Source organism: Suncus etruscus, chromosome 8, assembly GCF_024139225.1.
Source record: "Suncus etruscus isolate mSunEtr1 chromosome 8, mSunEtr1.pri.cur, whole genome shotgun sequence".
Lineage (NCBI taxonomy): Eukaryota > Metazoa > Chordata > Mammalia > Eulipotyphla > Soricidae > Suncus > Suncus etruscus.
Window position 1 is genome coordinate 468572 of NC_064855.1, and position 22221 is coordinate 490792.

A 22221-nucleotide genomic window follows, 5' to 3' on the forward strand; every position below is an offset into this window, starting at 1 on the left:
CTGGTCGGAGGCGTGCAAGGTAAACACCCTACCCACTCTGGCCCCATAGGAGAAGGCTGTTTTAAAGCACACAGCACAGCTTTATATTGAAGAAGTGGAAGAACAATACAAAATGATGAATTACCTGTTCTAAGAAGGCAATAATCCAGTATTAAATTAGGAATTTGTAGAAAGTTGACTTTGCCCAACATGAAAAAGAGGCTATCTGGGGCCGGGCGGTGGCGCTGAAGGTAAGGTGCCTGCCTTACCTGCGCTAGCCTAGGAGACGGACCGCGGTTCGATCCCCCGGCGTCCCATATGGTCCCCCAAGCCAGGAGCGACTTCTGAGCGCATAGCCAGGAGTAACCCCTGAGTGTTACCGGGTGTGGCCCAAAAACCAAAAAAAAAAAAAAAAAAAGAAAGAAAAAGAGGCTATCTGCTTTTGACTAAACCCTGGGTTACCTCTCATGCCCTAGAAGAAATAGAAAGTAAACAAACACAGATGCAAGGTTCCTGTCCCCTAATTAGTTCTACTTATGTGAATTGTAGGTAGCCATCACTTGCATTCATTATAAGTGCCAAGAATCATATTTTAAAAATGAATAAATGGGCCAGAGTGATCATTTACTTGCCTTGCACAAGGCCAGCCTGGACTCACTCCTCAGCATTGCAGGTGGCCTCCTGAGCACTGCCAGGAGTCATTCCTGAGTGCAGAGCCAAAGTAATCCCTGAGCACCACTGATTTGGTCCAAAAACCAACAAGCAAAAATAAATAAACAGGACTGAAGCAGTAGTACAGCGGTTAAGGTATTTGCATTGTAGGTGACCTACCCGGGTTCAATCTCTAGCTTTTTTTAAATATGGTCACCAAGTCCTGCTGGACATAAGTACTGAGTACCTCTTGATGTGCTTCACATCTTCCAGGATTGAACGTTCTTTATACTTACACTGTAAGCTCGTGAGAATGCTTTAATACATCTTACAATATTGTTTTATTTTTGTGTCTCGTTTTAGAGTTTCAGCATATCGATGATATGTTCGAGCACCGCCAGGAAAATCACAGTAGGCTTTTTTGGCCCAGTCTCTTTACCGAACGGAAAACAGCAATAGAGGATAGAATGGGCTTCGGAAATGCTTTTGATTTTAGCTCAGTTTATGTTCCCAAACCCATGCTGAATAACGGAAACTGCCCTGTCCTCATACCTGAGGCGTATAATGTCTGTGAGAACATGTTTCTCACCATTGACCCTGATGAGCTGTATCCTGTACAGAATCATGAGGTTCACACAACTATCTACAATAATATTTTTACTCTCCCGGAATATTCAGAGATACACACAGGTGTAGGAACTCACGAGTGTCAGAAGAGCAGTCAGTTGTCAGCTCTCAACAGACATCCACGAACACACATGAGGGAGAAAATTAAATACATATGTTCAGAATGTGGCAAAACCTTATCCCAGAGACGAGGCCTCCTTCAACACCAGAGAATCCACACAGGCGAGAAGCCCTATGAGTGCAAAGAGTGTAGTAAGACTTTCTACCGGAAGTCGGACCTCACTGTGCACCAGAGAATCCACACAGGCGAGAAGCCCTATGAGTGCAAAGAGTGCAGTAAGACTTTCTCCTGGAAGAAAGGGCTCATTTTGCACCTCAGAGCTCACACAGGCGAGAGGCCCTACCATTGTAAAGTATGTGAGAAAACCTTCTCTTCCAATTCTGCTCTCTCTGTTCATCAGAGATTCCACACAAGTGATAAACGTTATGAGTGCAATGAGTGTGGGAAAACCTTCTTCTCCAAGTCCTATCTCAGTGTGCATCGGAGAATTCACACAGGCGAGAAGCCATTCGAGTGTACCGAGTGTAGGAAAACTTTCACCTGTAAAGCTTATCTCACTGTGCACCAGAGAATCCACACAGGAGAGAAGCCCTATGAGTGTAAAGTCTGTAGGAAAGCTTTCTCCTGGAAGAAAGGACTCATTCTGCACCACCGAGCTCACACAGGCGAGAAGCCCTATGAATGCACAGAATGTAGGAAAGCTTTCTACCGGAAGTCTGACCTCACTGTGCATCAGCGAATTCACACAGGGGAGAAGCCCTACGAATGCAAAGAGTGTAGCAAGACTTTCTCCCGCAAATCATCTCTCATCGCACACAACAGAACTCACACGGGAGAGAAGCCCTTTGAGTGTAAGGAGTGTAGGAAAACATTCACAGGGAAGTCGAACTACATTGTACACCAGCGCATCCACACAGGAGAGAAGCCCTATGAGTGTAAAGTCTGCAGGAAAATGTTCTCCTGCAAGGCATATCTCAATATACACCAGAGAATACACATAGGAGATAAACCTTATCAGTGTCAGGAATGTGGGAAGGCTTTCTCCTGGAAGTCAGACCTCATTGTCCACCAGAGAATTCACACAGGAGAGAGGCCCTATGAATGTACAGAATGTCAGAGAACTTTCTCCTGTAATTCCTACCTGACTGTACATCGGAGGAGTCACAAAGTAGAGAAAACCGTTTGAATCTGAAGCATGTTGAAACACTTCTGACACAAGTCTTCCACCATTGCACATCAGACAAATCACACAGGAGAGAAACCCTATGAATGTAAGAAACACTTTTTGCCCAGGGCCAGAGATAGTATGGTGGGGAGGGCACTCGCTTTGCATGCAGCTGACCTGGATTCAATCCTCAGCATCCTATATGGTCCCCTAAACACATCAGATGTGATTCCTGAGCTCAGAGCCTGAATCACCCCTGAGAACTGCCGGATGTGGCCCAGATCCCCTTACCTCCCCCAAATAAAGGAAACACTTTAGCCAGAAGTTAAATCTCAAAAGACAACTCACATAGGGGTTTAAAACGAGGTTGCAGAAACTGAGCATGTTTTCACTAAAACTCTTTTCACTTTAATCTAGAATTCTTCTGAACATTTCTGCCTCTCTTTGCTATATAAAACTTCCTGCTTCTGTATTTATATTCTATATTTGAAAAAATAGCCCCATTCAAACAGCTTTTCCCCTCTAGTTTTTTCTAGGATATTTGTTCTGATCGTTTCATTTAAGTGTTACTGCATTTTATGATTTCTTTTACATATATACATGTATGTATGTGCAGTTTTTATTAAGTTTCTTTTTGAGGGCTGATAACTTTCTGCTTTTTGTACCAGCTCTATCATTTTATTCCTCTCTATTATATATTTGAAGCTATCATATTTTAAAGAGTATTTCATCTTGAAGCAAAATAACTTCAATAGCATTCATAAACTGTACATAGTTATTCCATCTCACAAAATAAAAGTTTTTGACCTTAGAATTTACCTTATATTGCAGATCCATACAAAGGTTTTTGTGGCTGTGGTCTTTATACGTTTTCTTTTATCTTTATATTGTATTAGAAGTTGTTTAACTGCCATTACAGTATTATAATATACTGTGTTTCTCTGTGTATTCATTTTGCTTAGGAAAATATAGATACAGTGCAATATTTTTCATTTAACTACTCCAAGTGAGTAAATTCCATTTCAAAGGAAGATGCTACCATGGTTAGAATTTTAAATTATAAGGCTAGAGAGCTAGTAGATAGATAAGGCACTTTCCTGCCATACTGCCAACCCAGATTTGATCCCCAGCACCCCATATGAACCCAATCAGTACCAGGAGTGATCCCTGAGCACAGAGCCCTAAGTAAGCCTTGAACACCACCAAGTGTGCCCCCCCAAATAAAATAAAATAAAATAAAATTGTGGAGCCCAATGGTGTGCCTGTGGATTCAGCATGTTCTTTGTATGCAGCAGGCTTAGACTCCTTAAGTTAAAAAGTGTAGGGACTAGAACAGGTAGGGCACTTGCCTTGCATTGCATTGCAGCCGACCTGGATTCAGTCACCAGAATCCCTACAGATCAGAGAGATCTCTATGGTGAAATTTAATCCCCAGTGTCGCAAATTAAGCAAATGAAAATCTGTACTTTTTAAAAATTGTTATTTGGTTTTGGGTCCACACTTGCTTATGCTTACTCTTGGCTCTGCTCTCAGGAATCACTCTTGGAGGCTCACAGGGGATGCAGTGTGGGGATCAACCTAGCTCAGTATTTGAGAAAAGCACATGTCTGACCCCAAAACTAAATTTAGAAATTTATTATTTTTTGCCTCACCCAGCTGTGCTCACAGCTTTCTCCTGGTTCTGTATTCAGGTAGCACAGGCTGGGGTAGGGGTCGTGTGGGATGCCAGGAATGAAACCTGGGTCTCCCACGTGCAAGGCAAGCTCCCCACTCACCCACGGGCCCTGAAAATTATTTAAATATTCCTAACTGGTGGAGAGATAGTAGAGCGAGTATTTGCTTTGTACTTGCTTGAGTTATATGTACTGACCCAGGTTCCATCTAGGCATCCTAGTTGGTTCCCTCGAGGCTGCCAGGAGTGAATCCTGAGTGCAGAGACAAGAGTAAACCCTAGCACTACCAGGTGTAACCCCGAAACAAGCCATACCTCTCTTCTAGAAACATTCAGTGAAATACTGACTTTCAGAAAGAGCACCTAAGAAATTGGATAAGTAATTATTCAGTACTAAACTGAGAATGTCACATTCTCATAGCAGTTTAATTTCTTTGTTTTTTTTTTTTTTTTTTCTACACTGGATAATGTTTAGGGCTTACTCCTGGATCTGTGTTCAGGGGTCACATATGATGGATTCGGTGAGCCCAGGTCAATCATGTGCAACAAGGCAAGTACCTTCCTGAGAGAGAGAGAGAGAGAGAGAGAGAGAGAGAGAGAGAGAGAGAGAGAGAGAGAGAGAGAGAGAGAAGAAAGGGAAGAGAGAAGAGAGAGAGGTGTCTTAGGGATCTTACAGTAAAACTAATTTGAAAACCATTCTGATTTATATACCCTATTCTCTAGATATTCTTGAAGTCATTTATTCTCACTTTTTTTTTAATAGCCTTGCTCCTGCACTTGAGGTCATGTTATCCTTGAAGGGTTCTGTGTCCTAAATGAATGCTGTTCTAATAAAAGATGGAATCTGGGCATATATGCATTCACAGATGGAGCGTCATTGAATCAGCAGCCAAAGAAGAGAAACATGCAACACTTAGAGCTTGGCAGCTACCACAGGAGCCAGCAGGGAGAGAGACGCCTTGGTGCCAGGGATAGAATCCGGCCTTCTGTGCCTTCACTTTCAATTCTTTGAACCATCTCTCAGACCCAAGCCAGAATAATAGGCTGGAGAAATAGTACACTGGTGAGGGTACTTACAGTGCTCACAGCCTACATGGTTTGATCCCAGACACCACATATCTCAGAGGCCTGCTGGGAGTTGTGACCTCAAAACAAACAAAATACCAAGTTTTTTAAAATACATAACTACTTTAAGCACGTAGTTACAAAATCGTTCACCACCTTTCACCAATGCACATTTCCCACCTCCAGTGTCGCCAGTTTCCCTCCCACCCACTACCCTCTCCTCACCTCTGAAGCAGGGCAAGCATTTTACTTCACTCTTCGTATTTTGGTTTTTGGGTCACATCCGGTAGCCCTCAGGGGTTCCTCCTGGCTCTATGCTCAGTAATCGCCCCGACAGGCTCCGGGGACCATATAGGATGCCGGGATTCAAACCACCGACCTTCTGCTTGAAAGGCAAACGCCTTACCTCCATGCTATCTCTCCGGCCCCACTCTCTTTGTTGTTTGCACTAATGAAGGGGCACCATGCACATCTCTTCATCCTCTTTCAGCACCAGTTCCTGTCCAGAGTGGTCAGTCCCAACTGTCATTCTCAGAATGGACCTTTGTCTACACTTCACTGCATTACCACCACTTGGTGGCAAGGTCCTCCAAGACCTCACCTCTATTGTCTCTGAATATTATTACCACACTTTTAAAATAATGTTTTTGATTGGTAATTTTAAAAATGAGTAATTTTTCACACTGATAAATCCAAGATTGAGGCCCTCCAGATTAGCAGCAAGAGAGCTTGCCTTAGTGAGACCTGCAGAACTGGGTTTGGTCGTGGGCACTGCCTAGGGGCCCTGAGCCCTTCCAGAAGTGAGCAGAGCCAGGAGAAACCCCTAAGCACTCAGTAAGCGAGCAAAGAGAGTTGGATGCGAGGCACCTCTCAATTCTCCCCTTAAGACTAAGTCAACATCTCCCCAAGTGACGCCATAAAGAATCACAATCGAACCAGAAAAGCGGGGAGCACAAAGGTGGGGGGAGGGGAGCCCAACGTTCTCTACGCGGGCGACGTCGGCGATTTCCGCAATTTCTACGCCTTCTGCGTAGCGACGTCGTCGCCTGGACACCGACTCCTTGACTTAAGGTCGTCCAGCAAGGTCGCAGCCGAACCAGCCCAACAGCCAAAAACTCCAGCTGTGTTTTTTCTCTCCTCCCAGCCTTCCTCCGGCCTATGCGACCGTTTGCGAACAGAGGCACCTTCCCTGCATCTCTACTGTTCGCTTTTCCGCCCTCTGTTCCCCGGGGTCTACGGGAAAACGACTCGAGTTCATCCCCAAAACACCACCTTAAGAACGTACCCTTCGGTACGGCCGCTAGAGGGCGCCAGAGCGAGGGAGCTCGCTCGGCTCTGAGTCTGCCCAAGGCTCCCGGCCGAGCTGTGAGTGCGCACGCAGGCACTTTCTCCTCCGACCCCACCCCCTTCGCTCTGCGCTTGCGTAGGTGCCTGCCCTCCCTTTGGGTTTCTGCTCTGCGCCTGCGCAGGTCGTTTGAGGCCCAGGGGCGCCCTCCCCACATTACTCCGGGGTCAAAGGTCAACTCTGGCCCGGGGAAGAGTCTACGTGGCGGCCGGTTGACTCCCTGTTTCCTTGTGCGGGGAGCACAGTTCAGTTTGGCGCGTCCCGAGTCCGAGTGCGGCTGGAGGGGCGAGGCGAGGCGAGGCGAGGCGAGGCGAGGGGTCCCAAGAGCATCCCGAATGCTTCCTTCTCAAGAATGGATAGGTTGAGTCAGAAAGAGCCTCTGAGGCAGAGGAGCCATGGAAGAGTTGATCATTGGAAAGTGAAGCGAAAGAAATCTCCCCGCCCAAGAAGTCAGGCTAGGCGGAGGCCTGGCTGGGTTTACGGGTGTCAGGAACGCTGGGCTGCTCCCCAGAGATTGCCCCTTCACGGAGGGCCCAGTTGTGTAGCTAAGATGAGCATCTTGCATTCCCACCTGCACTGGTGGGGACTGTTGATGCGAGACCTAAAGAGGTTCTCTATTCCACCTTGGCCAGGTAGTTATTGCTCCTTTCTCACCTTTGAGACCAAGGTCTGGGACAGAATTGTGGCTCTTGGGAAACTGTCAACTTTGCGGGTCTCGGGAAGATCCCGGGGCGTTTGCAGGGGAGCGCCAACTGTGGGATGGGGTCAACTGAAATGAAACTTCTCGCAGCAGCTGTCAAGGAAAAACCGGGGTGTTCAAGATGCCTTGTGCGGGACCGGAGAGATAGCATGGAAGTAAGGCGTTTGCCTTTCATGCAAAAGGTCGATGGTTTGAATCCCGGCATCCCATATGGTCCCCCGAGCCTGCCAGAAGCGATTTCTGAGCATAGAGCCAGGAGCAACCCTGCCAGGTTTCACCCAAAAACAAAATGCAATAAATAAATAAATAAATAAATAAAAACAAAAATGCAGTTCTCGCCATTGCCAAAGGAGAGGAACCTGCCCTGGGCAACAGGACACACCCTGAGCTGGCGCTTGTGTCTCTCCCACAAGCTGCTCACTGGTTTGGGGTCTGAGGAAGCACTCAGACCTCAGGGATGGAACCTGCTTAGAATCTTCCTGCCGTTATTTCAGAGATGAGCAATATCCACCGCCTTAAATCTAACTCTCCTGTGACTCAGGCAGAATGACTCATGCAGATAGAGACCTGCCTAGGGACCTATTTATTGATGTGGAGGCTGCTTGGTTATATCAGGGCTAACCTCTAGCTTTGTGCTAAGGGATCACTCCTGGGACCTTATCTACTGCCAGGGATCTAACCCATGTTAACCCTTTACAGGGCAACTGCCCTACCCTCACTGCTTTATCTCAAGCCTCAGGGCATGTTTAGACTCCTGTTTTAGGACCCTTCACCTATTGTCTAGCTGATCCTAGGAAGAAAAAGAATGGAAAATAGGCATAACATTTGGAAAACCCTGGCCACTAGACTAAGGTCTGGATGGAAACATACTTAGTAATGGCATTTCTGCGAGGTTAATTTCTGGCTGATTTGTTTTGGGCCACATCTGGTGATGCTCAGGGGTTACTCCTAGTTCTGCACTACTCCAACCCCCATCTAGATAATGCTTTAGAACAGTATTTATATATCAAAGAGATTTGGGATAAATGTTTTTGGTTTTGGTTTTTGGGCCACATTCAGTAGTGCTCAGGGGTTACTCCTAGCTCTGTACTCAGAGATACTGCTACTGAGCTCAGCTGCTCCTAGCAGGCTCAGGGGGACATATTAGGTGCTGGGGATTGAATCTGAATTGGCCACGTGCAAGGCAAATGCCCAACCCACTGAGCTGTCACTCCAGCCCCTTTTGGTTTGGTTTTGTTCCAAAACAAAGGTGTTCCCCCCATTTTTCCCTTTCTCTTTATTTATTTATTTTATTTATTTTTTTTTTATTTTTTTTTGGTTTTTGGGCCACACCCAGTAACGCTCAGGGGTTACTCCTGGCTATGTGCTCAGAAGTTGCTCCTGGCTTGGGGGACCATATGGGACACCGGGGGATCGAACCGCGGTCCGTCCAAGGCTAGCGCAGGCAAGGCAGGCACCTTACCTTTAGCGCCACCGCCCGGCCCCATCTTTATTTATTTTTGTTTTGTTTTTGGGTCACACCTGGTAGCACTTAGGGGTTACTCCTGGCTCTATGCTCAGAAATTGCTCCTGGCATGCTCGGAGGGACCATATGGGATACCAGGATTTGAACCACCGTCCTTCTGCATACAAAGCAAATGCCTTACCTCCATGCTATCTCTCTGGCCCCTCCCTTTCTCTTAAATCTCTCCTTTGATCTGTAAAAGCCCACCTGGATGACTCAAACTTCCCCTGCCTAGTGAATCTGTAATAAAGAGACAGTTTTGGGTTGGCATGCTCAGAGAAATCACGGATTATGACTCTCTCTTCTGGCTGGTGTGGTTTATTAATCCTTTACCAGTACTCTATTTCTTCATACCCATTCGCCTGGGGTAGTAATACAGTGCATGGAGTGATCTCACGAGTGTATTTATTTTACAACTGGTGCTTGAACAGAAACCCAGAGACCTGAGACGACCTCAGTGATAGTGAGTTATTTGACCCTCTGGTGGATAATCACTCTCAAGTCCTCCTTGAACTGGACTCAGTGTACAGTGCCTTTCATTGCAGCATCAGTGTACATGGCCCCTGTTCTGAACATGGCAGAGGCCCCCTCAGGAGGGACAGAAGCAGGCAGGGAAGGGGAGTGAGCTGAAGACTATGAGCAGCATCCCAGAGGTCAGGGCTCACTGCCTTCTACTAAAGGTGCTTTTTGCAAGGACCTTAGCCCCCCAACCTGGAGCAGCTTAGCAAGGTCACTGATGGGGCAGAAGTCAAAGGAAAGCCCAATTGAAGTGGGGCCAACAGCAGGGAGATGAGTGGGTTCCCCACCCAGAAACCAAAGGCCTTTCCATCCCAAAAAATCTTAGCAGCCTGCTACATAAGGGGAAGATAGAGGATCCATCCAGAGCCTGAAGCCCAACTGAGAAGCTGCTTTCCAAACCTGCAACTTTCTTCTAGGGTTAATCTCTCGATCCTATTTGCATCAGCCACTATGTTGCTGGCTAAACTGTGTATTCTACTTTTCTTTTTAATTTTAATAGCTACTGTGCCCCACTGCAGACAGAAAATTTTATATCCAACTTTAGTGTTTTAATATTAGTTTGCACATTTCCAGGTAAATGCATAATGTTGGTATATTTTCAATGGTCCTCAGCTTTCCAATTGGGAATGTTTCCCAATTGCTGTACTGCTTAATTGTGTATATTATGTATAATAATTGAAACATAATTCTCAAATTATGTCTGCAAAAATGTTCTAATGTCTTTGCCCACAGAAGTCAATGGAAAAGCAACTTGGATACTATAGATTATTATAAGAATGTTTAGGGGGGCGGAGAGATAACACAGCAGTAGGGCATTTGCCTTGCATGCAGCCGATCCAGGACGAATGATGGTTCAAATCCCGACATCCTATATGGTCCCCTGTGCCTGCCAGGAGCAACTTCTGAGTGCAGAGCCAGATGCCACCAGGTGTGACCCAATAACAAAAATAAAAAACAATGTTTAGCAACTTATTTTTCAGACTACATATATTTACAGAGATGTTCTTGTGATTTTGTTTAGGGAAGCTTATTGAAAAGAAACTGGATGTTCTAGAGTTGTATTATAGTGCTTAGTGTAACAATATTTAAGAATTTTCGAGTTTGTAATCACGGTGTTTAAATAAAGATAATTATTTAAAAAAAAGAATTTGCAAATAGGGCTGGAGAGATAGCACAGCAGTAGGGCATTTGCCTTGCACGCAGACAACCCAGGACAGATGGTGGTTCAAATCCCAGCATTCCATATGGTCCCCTGAGCCTGCCAGGGGTAATTTCTGAGCCAGGAGTAACCCTTGACTGCCACCATCTGTGACCCAAAAACCAAAAAAAAAATTTTTTTTTCGAATGTAGTATATTTACAGAAAGGTTCTAATGTTTATGTTCAAAGAAGTCTATGAAAAAATGGTGATATAGATAAGACAAAGAAACGGAAAAAGTTGATTGTTTTGAGAATGTATTCATAACCTGACCTTTGAGGCTTTTACAACCAACTTTTACTGTGCCTGTGCAAAATAAACACTTTTGTAAGTTCTGGTCTGGGGTTCCCACCTCTGGTGGAGAAAAGTAGAGCTTTTGTAGCTTTTCTCAATGTTTTTGTTTTGTTTTAAACAGGGTGGAATTGTAAGATGACACCCAGTTATTAACCCAAAACAAAGGTGATCACTCCATCTTTCTCTTTCCCTTAAACCCATCCTTTAATATGTAAAAAGCCTATCTGGATGACTCAACCTTCCCCCTCCTGGTGAATGGGTGTTGGTTTAATAAAGAAAGCCAGTTTGGGCTTGGCATGCTCAGAGGCACCATGAGTGAGAAGTCACTGACTCCTAACTGGCTTGGTTTATTAATCCTTCTCTGCTACCCTGCTTCTTCAGACCCGTCTACCTGGGGCTAAAAATATAGTGCATGGAGTGATCTCGCAAGTCAATTTATTTTATAAGGGGGGGGGAGTAAATGTAAAGTGCTTCTGGGGTCAGAGCAGTAGTAGAGTGGGTAGGGAGTCACAGCAGGGAAGGCATTTACACAGCCTCCCAGATGGTCCCCGCCAGCACCACCAGAAATTATTCCTGAGTGCAGCCAGGAGTGACCCTTGAACAATGATGGATGTGGTCCAAAAAAAGAAATGTTTCATTGTGTCTAAGCAGTGTAAAGTAGTTTTTAAGTGATAATTCAAACCTAAGATGGACAGTTGTGTTAGTTCTGGGACTGGATTTGTTGGACCTAACCTAAGAATAATATAGGGGGAAAGATTTTAGAAGGCAGATAGGATTTTTTTTATTAGAAGAGCTCCTGTGGCTGGAGGCTGGAGAAATAATACAGCAGGTAGGGCACTTGCCTTGCAAATGGCTGGCTTGGGTGTGATCCCTGGCATACTATGTATTTCCCCCAAGCACCACCAGAATTAATCCCGGTTTACAGAACCAGGAGTAAATCTTTGAGCAGCACCAGGTGTGGTCTCCAAACAAACAAAAATTATGATTTTAGTTCTTTTCCGATTTTAAAGTAATTTCTTACAGTTCTAAGCAAACAAATTCAATTGATAATTACTACTAGTTATTCCAGATATTAGTGCAGGTTTTCTCGGTGTCTGTATTTTATTTTTTCTAATTTGGGGGGGGGGTTTGGGCCACGCCCGGCGTTGCTCAGGGGCTACTCCTGGCAGTCTGCTCAGAAATAGCTCCTGGAAGGCACGGGGGACCCTATGGGACACCGGGATTCGAACCAACCACCTTTGGTCCTGGATCGGCTGCTTGCAAGGCAAACGCCGCTGTGCTATCTCTCCAGGCCCTATTTTTTCTAATTTTTATCGAGCCATGAGTTACAATACTGTTAGGGATAGTTTCATTCACAATGTTCTAATACCACACCCACCACCAGATGACAGTGGGATTGCCCCGTACATTTATTTTTAAATATACTTTTATCTAGGGCGGAGCCGGGACGGGAAGAGGAGGTGAACCTTCTTTAATGACTCTGCTCCAAACTCCCTAGATAATAATTCCTTGTGGATTATTCCCCACCCATACAACTGGCCGTTCTAGCTTTATCTAGGTGCACCCTAACAAAGGCATATCTCCAGGTCCTGCTATACCATCTGAGCCTACAATTTAATAGCCTTTACTACGTTAACTGCTTTAATCCAATGATGGTACTTCACCATTTCTAACTTTTATGCAACTGGCATAAACAGGTCGGGCGGGCACTTACTTTTTGTATGCGTCAGACCTAGATTCGATCCCCCAAAACCCACAGGGTCTCGGAGCTCAGACAAAAATCAGGAGTAAGCCCTGAGCACCGCTGGGTGTGGCCAAAAACAAAACAAAAACCAGACAAGGATCCTGTAGCCCCTACCATTATTCAGTGTAAAACTTTACAACTATTATGAACTTTAACGCCCATATTAACTGTTCGGTTTTTCTTTTTCAATTCAAGCACATTCCTTCTCAGCTGGTACATAAAAGACATTCACAAAGGTCCAGAATCCTGGAGGAAGGCCGACGAAGAAACAGAACAAAGCCTCCTGCAGATGTTGACAAAGGACGCAGAGCCTTGTGGGAAATGTAGTTCGGCAAACAGACAAGGGGCGTTGCGGGGAAGGCAGGCCGACCGATCGGCAAATCCCCTGAAAGACAGAGGCGATAAGGCGCAGAGGCTTGTGGGAGATATAGTCCTACGATCCGACCCCTTGAAGACGCTTAAAGGGCGCGGAGGCTTGTGGGAAATGCAGTCCAACCAACAATCCCTCCAGAAAGGCACGGTGGGGGCGCAGAGGCTTGTGGGAAATGTAGTCCGATCATCCAACCCTCTTGAAGCCGCTAATGCGCGGAGGATTATGGGAAATGTAGTTTTCCGCTCCCCACCCACAAATCCTGGAAGACACCGAGTGGCAAAGGGCGCGGGGTGGCGCGGGAAATGTAGTATGCGAGTGTCGGGCTGCATTTGAAGGTTCCTCTGGCAGGGGGTGCCCAGGGTGCTGGTGCGCAGGGTCGGAAGCGCTCGCGTCGCTCTTCCGCTGCCAATTCTTGCTCCTGAGTCTTTGCAACTGTTGGGTGAAGTTCCCCGCGAGGCTGTGGGAGTTCGTGGGAGCCCGGACACAGGCAGGATCTGAGGACGGAGAAAGGTGGGCGAGAGGTCCTGGGTGCGGGTGTGAGGCTGAGGTTGAGGGGCGCAGTAGGGGAGGGAGCCAAGAAGTGGGGAGCCTGGAGAGCGCCTCCCCCCTTCTGCTCCAGCTCCGCCTGGTGCCCCAGGAAAGGCTCTAAGTAGGGCAGGTCGGAGCCAGCCGGGACCTTGCACACAGGCTGCACATGGCCCTGGCTTGGCGCTCTCACAACCGCGGCCCCGTTTTCGAGGGGCTCGTGCACTAGGTTGGGGAGGCGTTTTACAGGAAAAGGACGCTCAGCCCTGCCTCTGCCTGGATGCCCCAGGATTACTGTGATGCCCTGGCGAACAAGCAATCTGTGGTTTTATTTAGGAAATAAAATAGAAAGAGGGATACTTCCAAGAGGGAATGTGGACTTCTGGGGCGGAGTGAGCCCCCTGCTTTTGCAAAGTCAGTGTTCTATAGGGGTTCCCCTAGCAGCACCCCAAAACTTCTTGATGTATTACTGTTTTGTCTTTGGAATCACACTCGGCCATACTGAGGAACTACTCCTGACTGCTCAGGCATCACTCCTGGTGGTGCGGGGGGGCCATATGGGGTGCTGGGGATGGAACCTGGCTGGGTCTGCCACGTGCAAGGCGTCCTACTTGCAGTGCCCCACTTACGGCTTTCTGTGCTTGTCTGTTGCTAACGTGTTGTAAAGGGAACATGCAGCGGTCCTGTTCTTGCCCTGGCCTTTTCTATCTGCTGAGGTTTCTCCTCCCCTGGGGGTGGGGGGTCCAGCCTTCTTGGGCTGGCACCAGTAACATCCCTGTCTCTACCAGGCTCCTGCTTCAGCAAAGGGGGTGCAGCCTTCCTGCTTCTGGGCTGGGATTGCTTACCATCTTATGGTTTTATCATGTCCCTAAACTCATTGCCTTCCCGGATCTCCCTGCCAGCTTCAGAGCTGAAAGTAGCTTTGCTTCTGGCATGAGGAGGAAACTGGACCCGAAAGGTTGTTTGCTAATGTGACAGTACCACTGCTCCATCTGGACCACTGAATGGTTCTCCTGAGCACTGCCAGGAGTGACTCCTGAGTGTAGAGCTATAAGCAGTCATTGAGCAACTCCAGATGTGGCCCAAAAACCAAAAGAAAAAGAAAATTAAAACACGGATCAGAGTGATAGGTCAGCAGTTAGGAGATTTGCCTTGTACCTGGATAAACCAATACCTCTGAGCATCTCTGAGTGTGGCCAAAAAATAAAACTAATTTTATTTGGGGGTGAATATGAGGGTTGGGCCTTATCTGGCAGCACTCAGTAGCTCTCTTCCTGGCTTTGTGTTCAGGAGCAACCTCTGCTGGTACTTGGGGACCATACATGATGCTTGAAGTTCACAGTTTGGCGGGATGTACGTCAACTCCTTAACCCCTGTACTATCTCACTGTCTCCTCTATGAGAATTTTATTCAAAAACTGGTTTAGGTATCTTGAGTTCTAGATTGAATTGATCGAATCTCAGTGAGAGTTTTTGTTTTCCTTGGAACACATCAGCTTTGTTTTGTTTGGAGAGGACAGCCATCAGTGTCACAGGTATTACTCCTGGTGGTGCTCTGGGGATCATATGGGATGCAGATAGAACCTGGGTGACCCGCATGCCAGACAAGTCCCCTGCCCGCTGTGCTTTCACTTTTTTTCTGGAACACGTAAGCTTTTATTAAGCCTGAAGAATAGATAGTTTAGGAGTGGCCACCTAGACCATCCTGCAACCCACACTCTGTGTTACAGCGGTGCAGAGCACAGACAGAAGGTCACAGACATGACCAAGAAATTACTGAGAACTCTGACCAAGGTTAATAAGGTTTGAATGATTCCACCTCCTCTAGAATTTGTTAGGAACTTGATGGTGTTGGGAGGTTTGGACACTTCCAGTAAGAGACCTGAATGGGACTAGAGGAGAAGGCAAAGACCTAGGAAAATGTTCCATATTCGAGGGCCTCTTGCAAAGAATGAATGGTACGTTGAGTTGGCACTGCTCAGAGCAGTATTTCCACACAGGTCGCTCAGTATCAGACTGTCCATTGTGACATGAACTTTGACCAGATTGTCTCCAGAGTCCCTTGAAAACCAAAGTTTGGCCCTTATCATCAGTTTGTAGAGTTATCTGTTCCCTCCTCAACCAGTAGGGTCATGTTTGTTTCTTTACATGTTAATTGTCTGTGAATTTTGCCAAATAACATATTTTGGGTTCTTCAAGTCCTGTCTTTTCAAGATACAAAATCGATTGTGGATGGGACACTGAGTTATTGATGGAGAAAAGTGGACTTAAGTAAATGTGTGGCATTGGAAACAAGTTTGAAACCCTGTTAAAGCATTGACATTGGGGTTGGAGAGATAGCATGGAGGCAAGGCGTTTGCCTTTCATGCAGTTCAGTGGTTCAAATCCTGACATCTCATATGGTCCCTTGAGCCTGCCAGGAGCAATTTCTGAGCATAGAGCCAGGAGTAACCCCTGAGCGCTGCTGGGTGTGACCCAAAAACCAAAAAAAAAAAAAAAAAATTGACATTAATGCTTTAACATTAGTACTATTAAGCCATAGATGTATTTTAAGTCTTGTTGCTTTCCATGGAAAAAAATATATATTTTAAAGAAAAAAATTTCATTGTCCCACATAAGTTTCTCTTTCAATTTTTCTACTTAAATTGTAGGGAAACCTAGATCTGAAACTCTGAGGCCCAAGAGGGAGCCATGCCCCTTCCTTTCTGATTTTTCCTTTCTCTCCCAGCTCCACTTCCATGTCCCCTGTGCTTCAAAGAGCAAAGACCATGAACATATTTCTGGTGTGTGACTAGGAATTTTGGGTCTTGGATTTGTTTGTTTATTTAGTTTTTAGGCCATACTCTACAGTGCTCTGGGCTTACTCCTGACTCAGCATTTAGGGATCATTTCTGGCAAGCTCCAGGTATTATATAGGGTACCAGAGATTCAATCTGTGTTTGCCACATATGTGCAAGGCAAGTGGCCTACCCCCTATACTTTTACTACCTGCTCCTGAATTATTTTCTTCCTTCTTTCCTTCTTTCCTTCTTTCCTTCTTTCCTTCCTTCCTTCCCTTTTTTATAAATGTATTTTGGGTCACACCTAGTAATACTCAGAGCTCACTCCTGGCAGTGTTCAGGGGACCATATGTGGTGCCAGGGAACAAACCCAGGTTGGCTGCATCCAAGGCAAGCACCTTACCTGCTGTACTATCTCTGTAGCCCCTGTTTCTCCTTTATCACTCCAGTCACTATGTATACACCTTGTTTTAAACATAGGACTTTCTTCCAATCTTTCAGGTATATGCTTATAATATATATAGTTTTTTGGGTCACATCTGGTGGTAATCAGAAGTTACTCCTGGCTTTGCGCCCAGAAATTGTTCCTGGAAGGCTCAGGGGACCATAAGGGACATCAGGATTTGAACCGGGGCCCATCCTGTGTTGGCTGCATGCAAGGCAAAATAACTTACCTCTGTGCTATTGCTCCTACTTAATACTTATATCATGAGATCAGAATATTATCACCTTGTGCAGCAGAATTTTCTGCCCCTTCTATTCATGGAAATAATTATAATTTTATAAGGGAAAGTGTAGTATTCCTTTTTGAAATGAATGGATTTTATAGAGGTAGAATATTTCTTTTGTGGCTTATCTTTGTTCCCTGATATAAAAATCTAAATTTAGTGTGTCCTATACAAGATAAAATACACCATACCAAGGCATTTCCAGAATTCCCATTCCTTTGACCCACACTGGTGCCTTTAAGAGAAATGTCATACAGGGGATGGTGGTGTTTGAGGACGTGGTTGTGAACTTCAGCTGGGCAGAGTGGCAGCACCTGGATGATGAGCAGAGGAGCCTGTACAGGGACGTGATGCTGGAAACCTACAGTCATCTGGAGTCCTTGGGTGAGTGAATGTCCCCAGTTACCACCTCACTCAATTTTTCTTCATTTAATATAAAACGGCTTACCATATGAAATGCTATTAATGTAAGGTTTGGGAAAGAGAACACTGTGACCATTAGCCACTCAACCTGGGTTCGATCCCCAGTATCCCATAGGATCCACAAGTCTGCCAGGAGTAACCGAGTGCTGTTGGATGTGACCCAATCCCCCCAAAGAAAAGGAACAATTTCTGAGTGCAGAACCTGAGCATCACCAGGTGTATCTCCCAAAAAACAAATAAGCACTGAATCTTCGGCACTTTGGCAAAACGCTTGTGTGAATTTTTCATCCATAGGACAACCCATCAACAAACCGGAAGTGATTGTCAAGTTGGAACAAAGGGTGGAGCCATGGACCATTGAACCCATAAAACAAAATCTCTTAGGTGAGTTATTACTGGGAACAGAGGGTGAGGAAGCTGAAGTCTGTTGTACTGAGCAGATTGTTACCATCTTGTCCCCTACAGCAGTGACTCTGCAAGTACAAGCCTCATGCATTGTTCAGTCTCAACTTGGGTTCTGACAGAACAATAGTGTAGTAGGTTGAGAGCTTGTTTATATTGAAGATGTTTAGGTTGTGGCTGACCCAGGTCGATCCTTGGTATCCCAAGGACCACCAGGAGTAATTTCTGAACACAGAGTCAGGAGTGGCCCTTGAGCATTGCCAGAAGTGGACCCCACACAAAAAAACAGAAAACACAAAAATCAGTTAGGGCTCTGAGTTATAAATCTCAGACTTCCGTAATGGTTGTTGGATAGCCTCAAAATGCATTGCCTACCCAACTGTCCTGCAAATTTTCATTGTCTCACTAAGCTCACAGTTGCTAGAGTGTTCTTCATTCACCTAAAATATTTTCTTTCAGGATTTAGTTATATTTTTATAAATTTATGTAACCTCTTTTAGGGAGGGGTCCACACCTCTCAGCAGTCTGGACTGATTTCTGGTTCTGTGTTCAGGGATCCCTCTTAGCAGGGATTGGGAGTGGCGTACCCAGGGTGCAGGGGAATGCATCTGTTAACTGCATAAAAGGCAAGCACCCTATCTACTACACACACACACACACACACACACTCTCTCTCTCTCTCTCTCTCTCTCTCTCTCTCTCTCTCTCTCTCTCTCTATGGCTATTCAGTCAAGTGGCTTTGGGTTCAACAGGAATAAAAACAAATACCTGTTTCTACAGCAAATATTGTGTAGAGAAATAAATAAAATGAAACAACATGCTAGATGATATAAAACAACAACAGCAGCCACTGCAAAGTTTCACGAAGATAGAGAGAAAAGGGGCCAGAGAGATAGCATGGAGGTGGGGCGTTTGCCTTGCATGCAAAAGGAGGACAGTTTTTTGAATCCTGGCATCCCATATGGTCCTCCGAGCCTGCCAGGAGCAATTTCTGAGCGTAGAGCCAGGAGTAACCCCTGAGCACTGCTGGGTGTGACCCAAAAACCAAAAACAAACAAACAAAAGATAGAAAAATGGCAGGTATCATTATAGATAAATAAATTGACATGTTCTCAGGAGCACCAACAGAGAAGTGTGTGTGGAAGATTATATTGATTGTTAAAGTTGAAGGTGGCTAATGTTTGGACTTAAAATTTATTTTATTAAATATATTTTTTATGGACTTAAAATTTTTAGTCAAAATATACCTGGAAAAAATTATATATATATACCTGGAAAACACCAGAATGATAGTAGGAAGGTGTTGCAAGTCAGCCCCTGAAGAGGTTGACTGATGGAGGGATGGAGGATGAGGCCTTTCTCTTCCAGCTCGGAGCACACGTCTGCCACCCTGTCTAGCCGACGGTTAGGCTTGTGGAAATATTAGCTTTATTCGGTGGACAAGACTGAAGTCCAAAGACTCAGCCTCAGTTCCAGCAAAAAAGCCTCGAGCCTTCCACAGACCCTTGTTTTTATCCCCCAGACTCATGTACCACCCAATGGTGGGATCAGATACCAACCAATGGTGGAAGCAGAGTCAGGTACTACCCTAGAGTGGGGACAGAATGCCAGGTCACACTCTAGGGTAGGGCACAATCACCAATCAGGTTAGGGTCAGCAACATACTAATCCCCTAAAATATTTACATACACAACAGGAAGGATACTTGCCTTGCACACAGCTGACTTGTATTCAATCCTACCACAATCAGGTTAGGGTCAGCAACATACTAATCCCCTAAAATATTTACATACACAACAGGAAGGATACTTGCCTTGCACACAGCTGACTTGTATTCAATCCTACCACCACTTATGATCCCATAAGCATAGCTAGTTGTGACCCAAAAAGTCCCCCCACAAAAATAAAATATATAGGGGCTGGAGTGATAGTACAGGGGTAGGGTGCTTGCATTGCATGCAGCCAACCTGGTTTCAATCCCCAGTATCTCGTATGTTTTCCAAGCCCCACCAGGAGTGATCCCTGAGTATAGAGCCAGGAGTAAGCCCTGAGCAATGCTGGATATAGCCCAAAAATAAAGGGGAAAAATCAGTTGATTGGACTAGAGGGATAGCATAGGGTTAGGGCACTGGCTTTGCAGATAACCAGCCCAGGTTTAATCCCCAACACTCTAGGGTCCCCCTGTCAGCAATAATCCCTGAGCATAGAGCTAGGACTAAGTCTTGAGCACAGTTGGGTATGGCCCAAACTAAAACTAAAACTAAACTAACAGTTACATTGTTTGAAGGACAATTTTTTTTTGTTTTGTTTTGTTTTCTTTTTTTTTTTGGTTTTTCGGTCACACCGGGCAGTGCTCAGGGGTTACTCCTGGCTCCATGCTCAGAAATCGCTCCTGTTAGGCTCGGGGGACCATATGGGATGCTGGGATTTGAACCACCGTCCTTCTGCATGTAAGGCAAATGCCTTACCGCTATGCTATCTCTCCAGCCCCCAATGTTTTGTTTTTATGTTTTTGGTTTTGGGCCACACTCGGTGGTGCTCAAGGGTTACTCCTGGCTCTGCACTCAGAAATCACTTTTGGCAAGCTCAGGGGCGATATGGGATGCCGGGATTGAACCCGCCGAGTCCATCCTGGGTCGGCCACATGCAAGGCAAATGCCCTACCGCTGTGTGCTATCTTTCTGCCCTGAGGAAAATGTAGTTTTGTTTTTTTCTAGGATCGAAGAAACTTCTTTATACTTATACTGTTAATCCACAAGAATGCATTAATACGTCTTATAATTATTTCTATTTCTAGATTTTCTGCATGTAGATGTTTTGATTGAAAATGACCAGAAGAATCAGGATAGACATTTCAGGCATGATGCAGCCACTGAGAGGGAAGCAGCAAGAAAGGCTCTAATGGACTTAGAAAATCCTTTAAATCTGAGCTCAAGCTATGTTTCAAAAGTCATGACCAATATCGGGAACAGTTCTGCCATCATCAAGAAGGAGGAGGATGTCTGTGAGAACACGTTTCTCAACATTGACCCTGATGAGTTGTATCCTGTACAGAATCATGAGGTTCATACAACTGTCTACAGTAATATTTTTACTTTCCCTGAATGTGCAGAAATGCAGACAGATGGAGAACCTCATGAAGGTAAAATATCTAGTCAGTGCCCAACCATAAATAGATATCGGAGAAAACATATGAGAGAGAAAATTAGATACATATGTTCAGAATGTGGGAAAACCTTATCCCAGAGACGAGGACTCATTCAACACCAGAGAATCCACACAGGCGAGAAGCCCTATGAGTGCAAAGAGTGTGGGAAATCCTTCAGTCGGAAGTCAGACCTCACCGTCCATCAGAGAATTCACACAGGAGAGAAACCCTATGAGTGTAAAGAGTGTGGGAAGACTTTCTCCTGGAGGAAAGGACTCACTTTACATTATAGAACTCACACAGGAGAGAGGCCCTATGAATGCAAACAGTGTGGGAAAACTTTCTCTTCAAACTCAGCCCTCAATGTCCATCTAAAAAGTCACACAGGAGAGAAACGCTTTGAATGTAAAGAATGTAGGAAATCATTCTTCTTGAAGTCCTACCTCGTCATTCACCAGAGAATTCACACAGGAGAGAAACCCTATGAGTGTAAAGAATGTGGGAAAACTTTCACCTGTAAGGCTCACCTCACTGTCCATCAGAGAGTTTCACACCGGAGAGAAGCCCTATGAGTGTAAAATTTGTAAGAAACTTTCTCCTGGAGGAAAGCCTCGTTTTACATCAAGAGCTCACTGACAGGTGAGAAACCTTATGAGTGTACAGAATGTAGGAAAACTTTCTACCGGAAGTCAGATCTCACATTACATCAGAGAGGTCACACAGGAGAGAAGCCCTATGAGTGTAAAGAATGTAGGAAAACCTTTTATCGCAAGTCAGACCTCACCTTACATCAAAGAACTCACACAGGGGAGAAACCCTTTGATTGTAAAAGACTGCAGCAAAACTTTCTCCAGGAAGTCACACACCTCATTTCACAATAACAGAACTCACACAGGAGTAGAAACCCTAACGAATGTAGATATTGTAGGAAAACTTTTCTAGGAAGTCAAACCTCCTTAATACACCAGTAGAATTCACACAGAAGGATGAACCATATGAATGTATAAACAATGTTTCCCTGAAGTCAAACCCCGTAGGATGTAACAGCTATAAAGTTATAAGGGAAATAGCACCGGATGCAAAGAATGACTTGCTTTCAATAAAACTTGTTTTTCACTTTGCACATGCAGATTCTGCTGCATTCTTTCAGTCTTCCCTTCCTCTATTATGCCTTCATAACTTGAGTTTTTTGTTTGTTTTTGTATTTGTTTTGGGGTCACCAACTGGCAGTGCTCAGGGGTTACGTCTCTGCGCTGCATCTCTAGAAATTGTTCCTCACATGGCTCCGGGGACAATATGGGATGTCAGGGAATCGAACCTG

General features: G+C 45.3%; 2 protein-coding genes across 3 annotated transcripts in view; both read left to right on the top strand.

The window, feature by feature from the left end:
* The window catches only part of LOC126015491 (zinc finger protein OZF-like), a 64714-nt gene that overhangs the window by 16114 nt on the left and 26379 nt on the right, over positions 1 to 22221 (top strand). The window contains exon 5 of one of the 2 annotated variants that reach the window (XM_049778023.1): positions 994 to 1432. In XM_049778023.1, coding sequence (XP_049633980.1) covers positions 994 to 1432 — 439 coding nt within the window. Of the gene's footprint in view, positions 1 to 993; positions 3302 to 22221 lie in introns of those variants that run through there. The other variant, XM_049778022.1, reaches the window with a different exon arrangement.
* Positions 13255 to 21536, top strand: LOC126016107 (zinc finger protein 717-like). Its single transcript, XM_049778637.1, is given in 5 exon segments — positions 13255 to 13405; positions 17185 to 17311; positions 17645 to 17734; positions 20550 to 21448; positions 21450 to 21536. Coding segments are annotated over 4 exon segments (1200 nt in total). The 5' UTR covers positions 13255 to 13405; positions 17185 to 17187.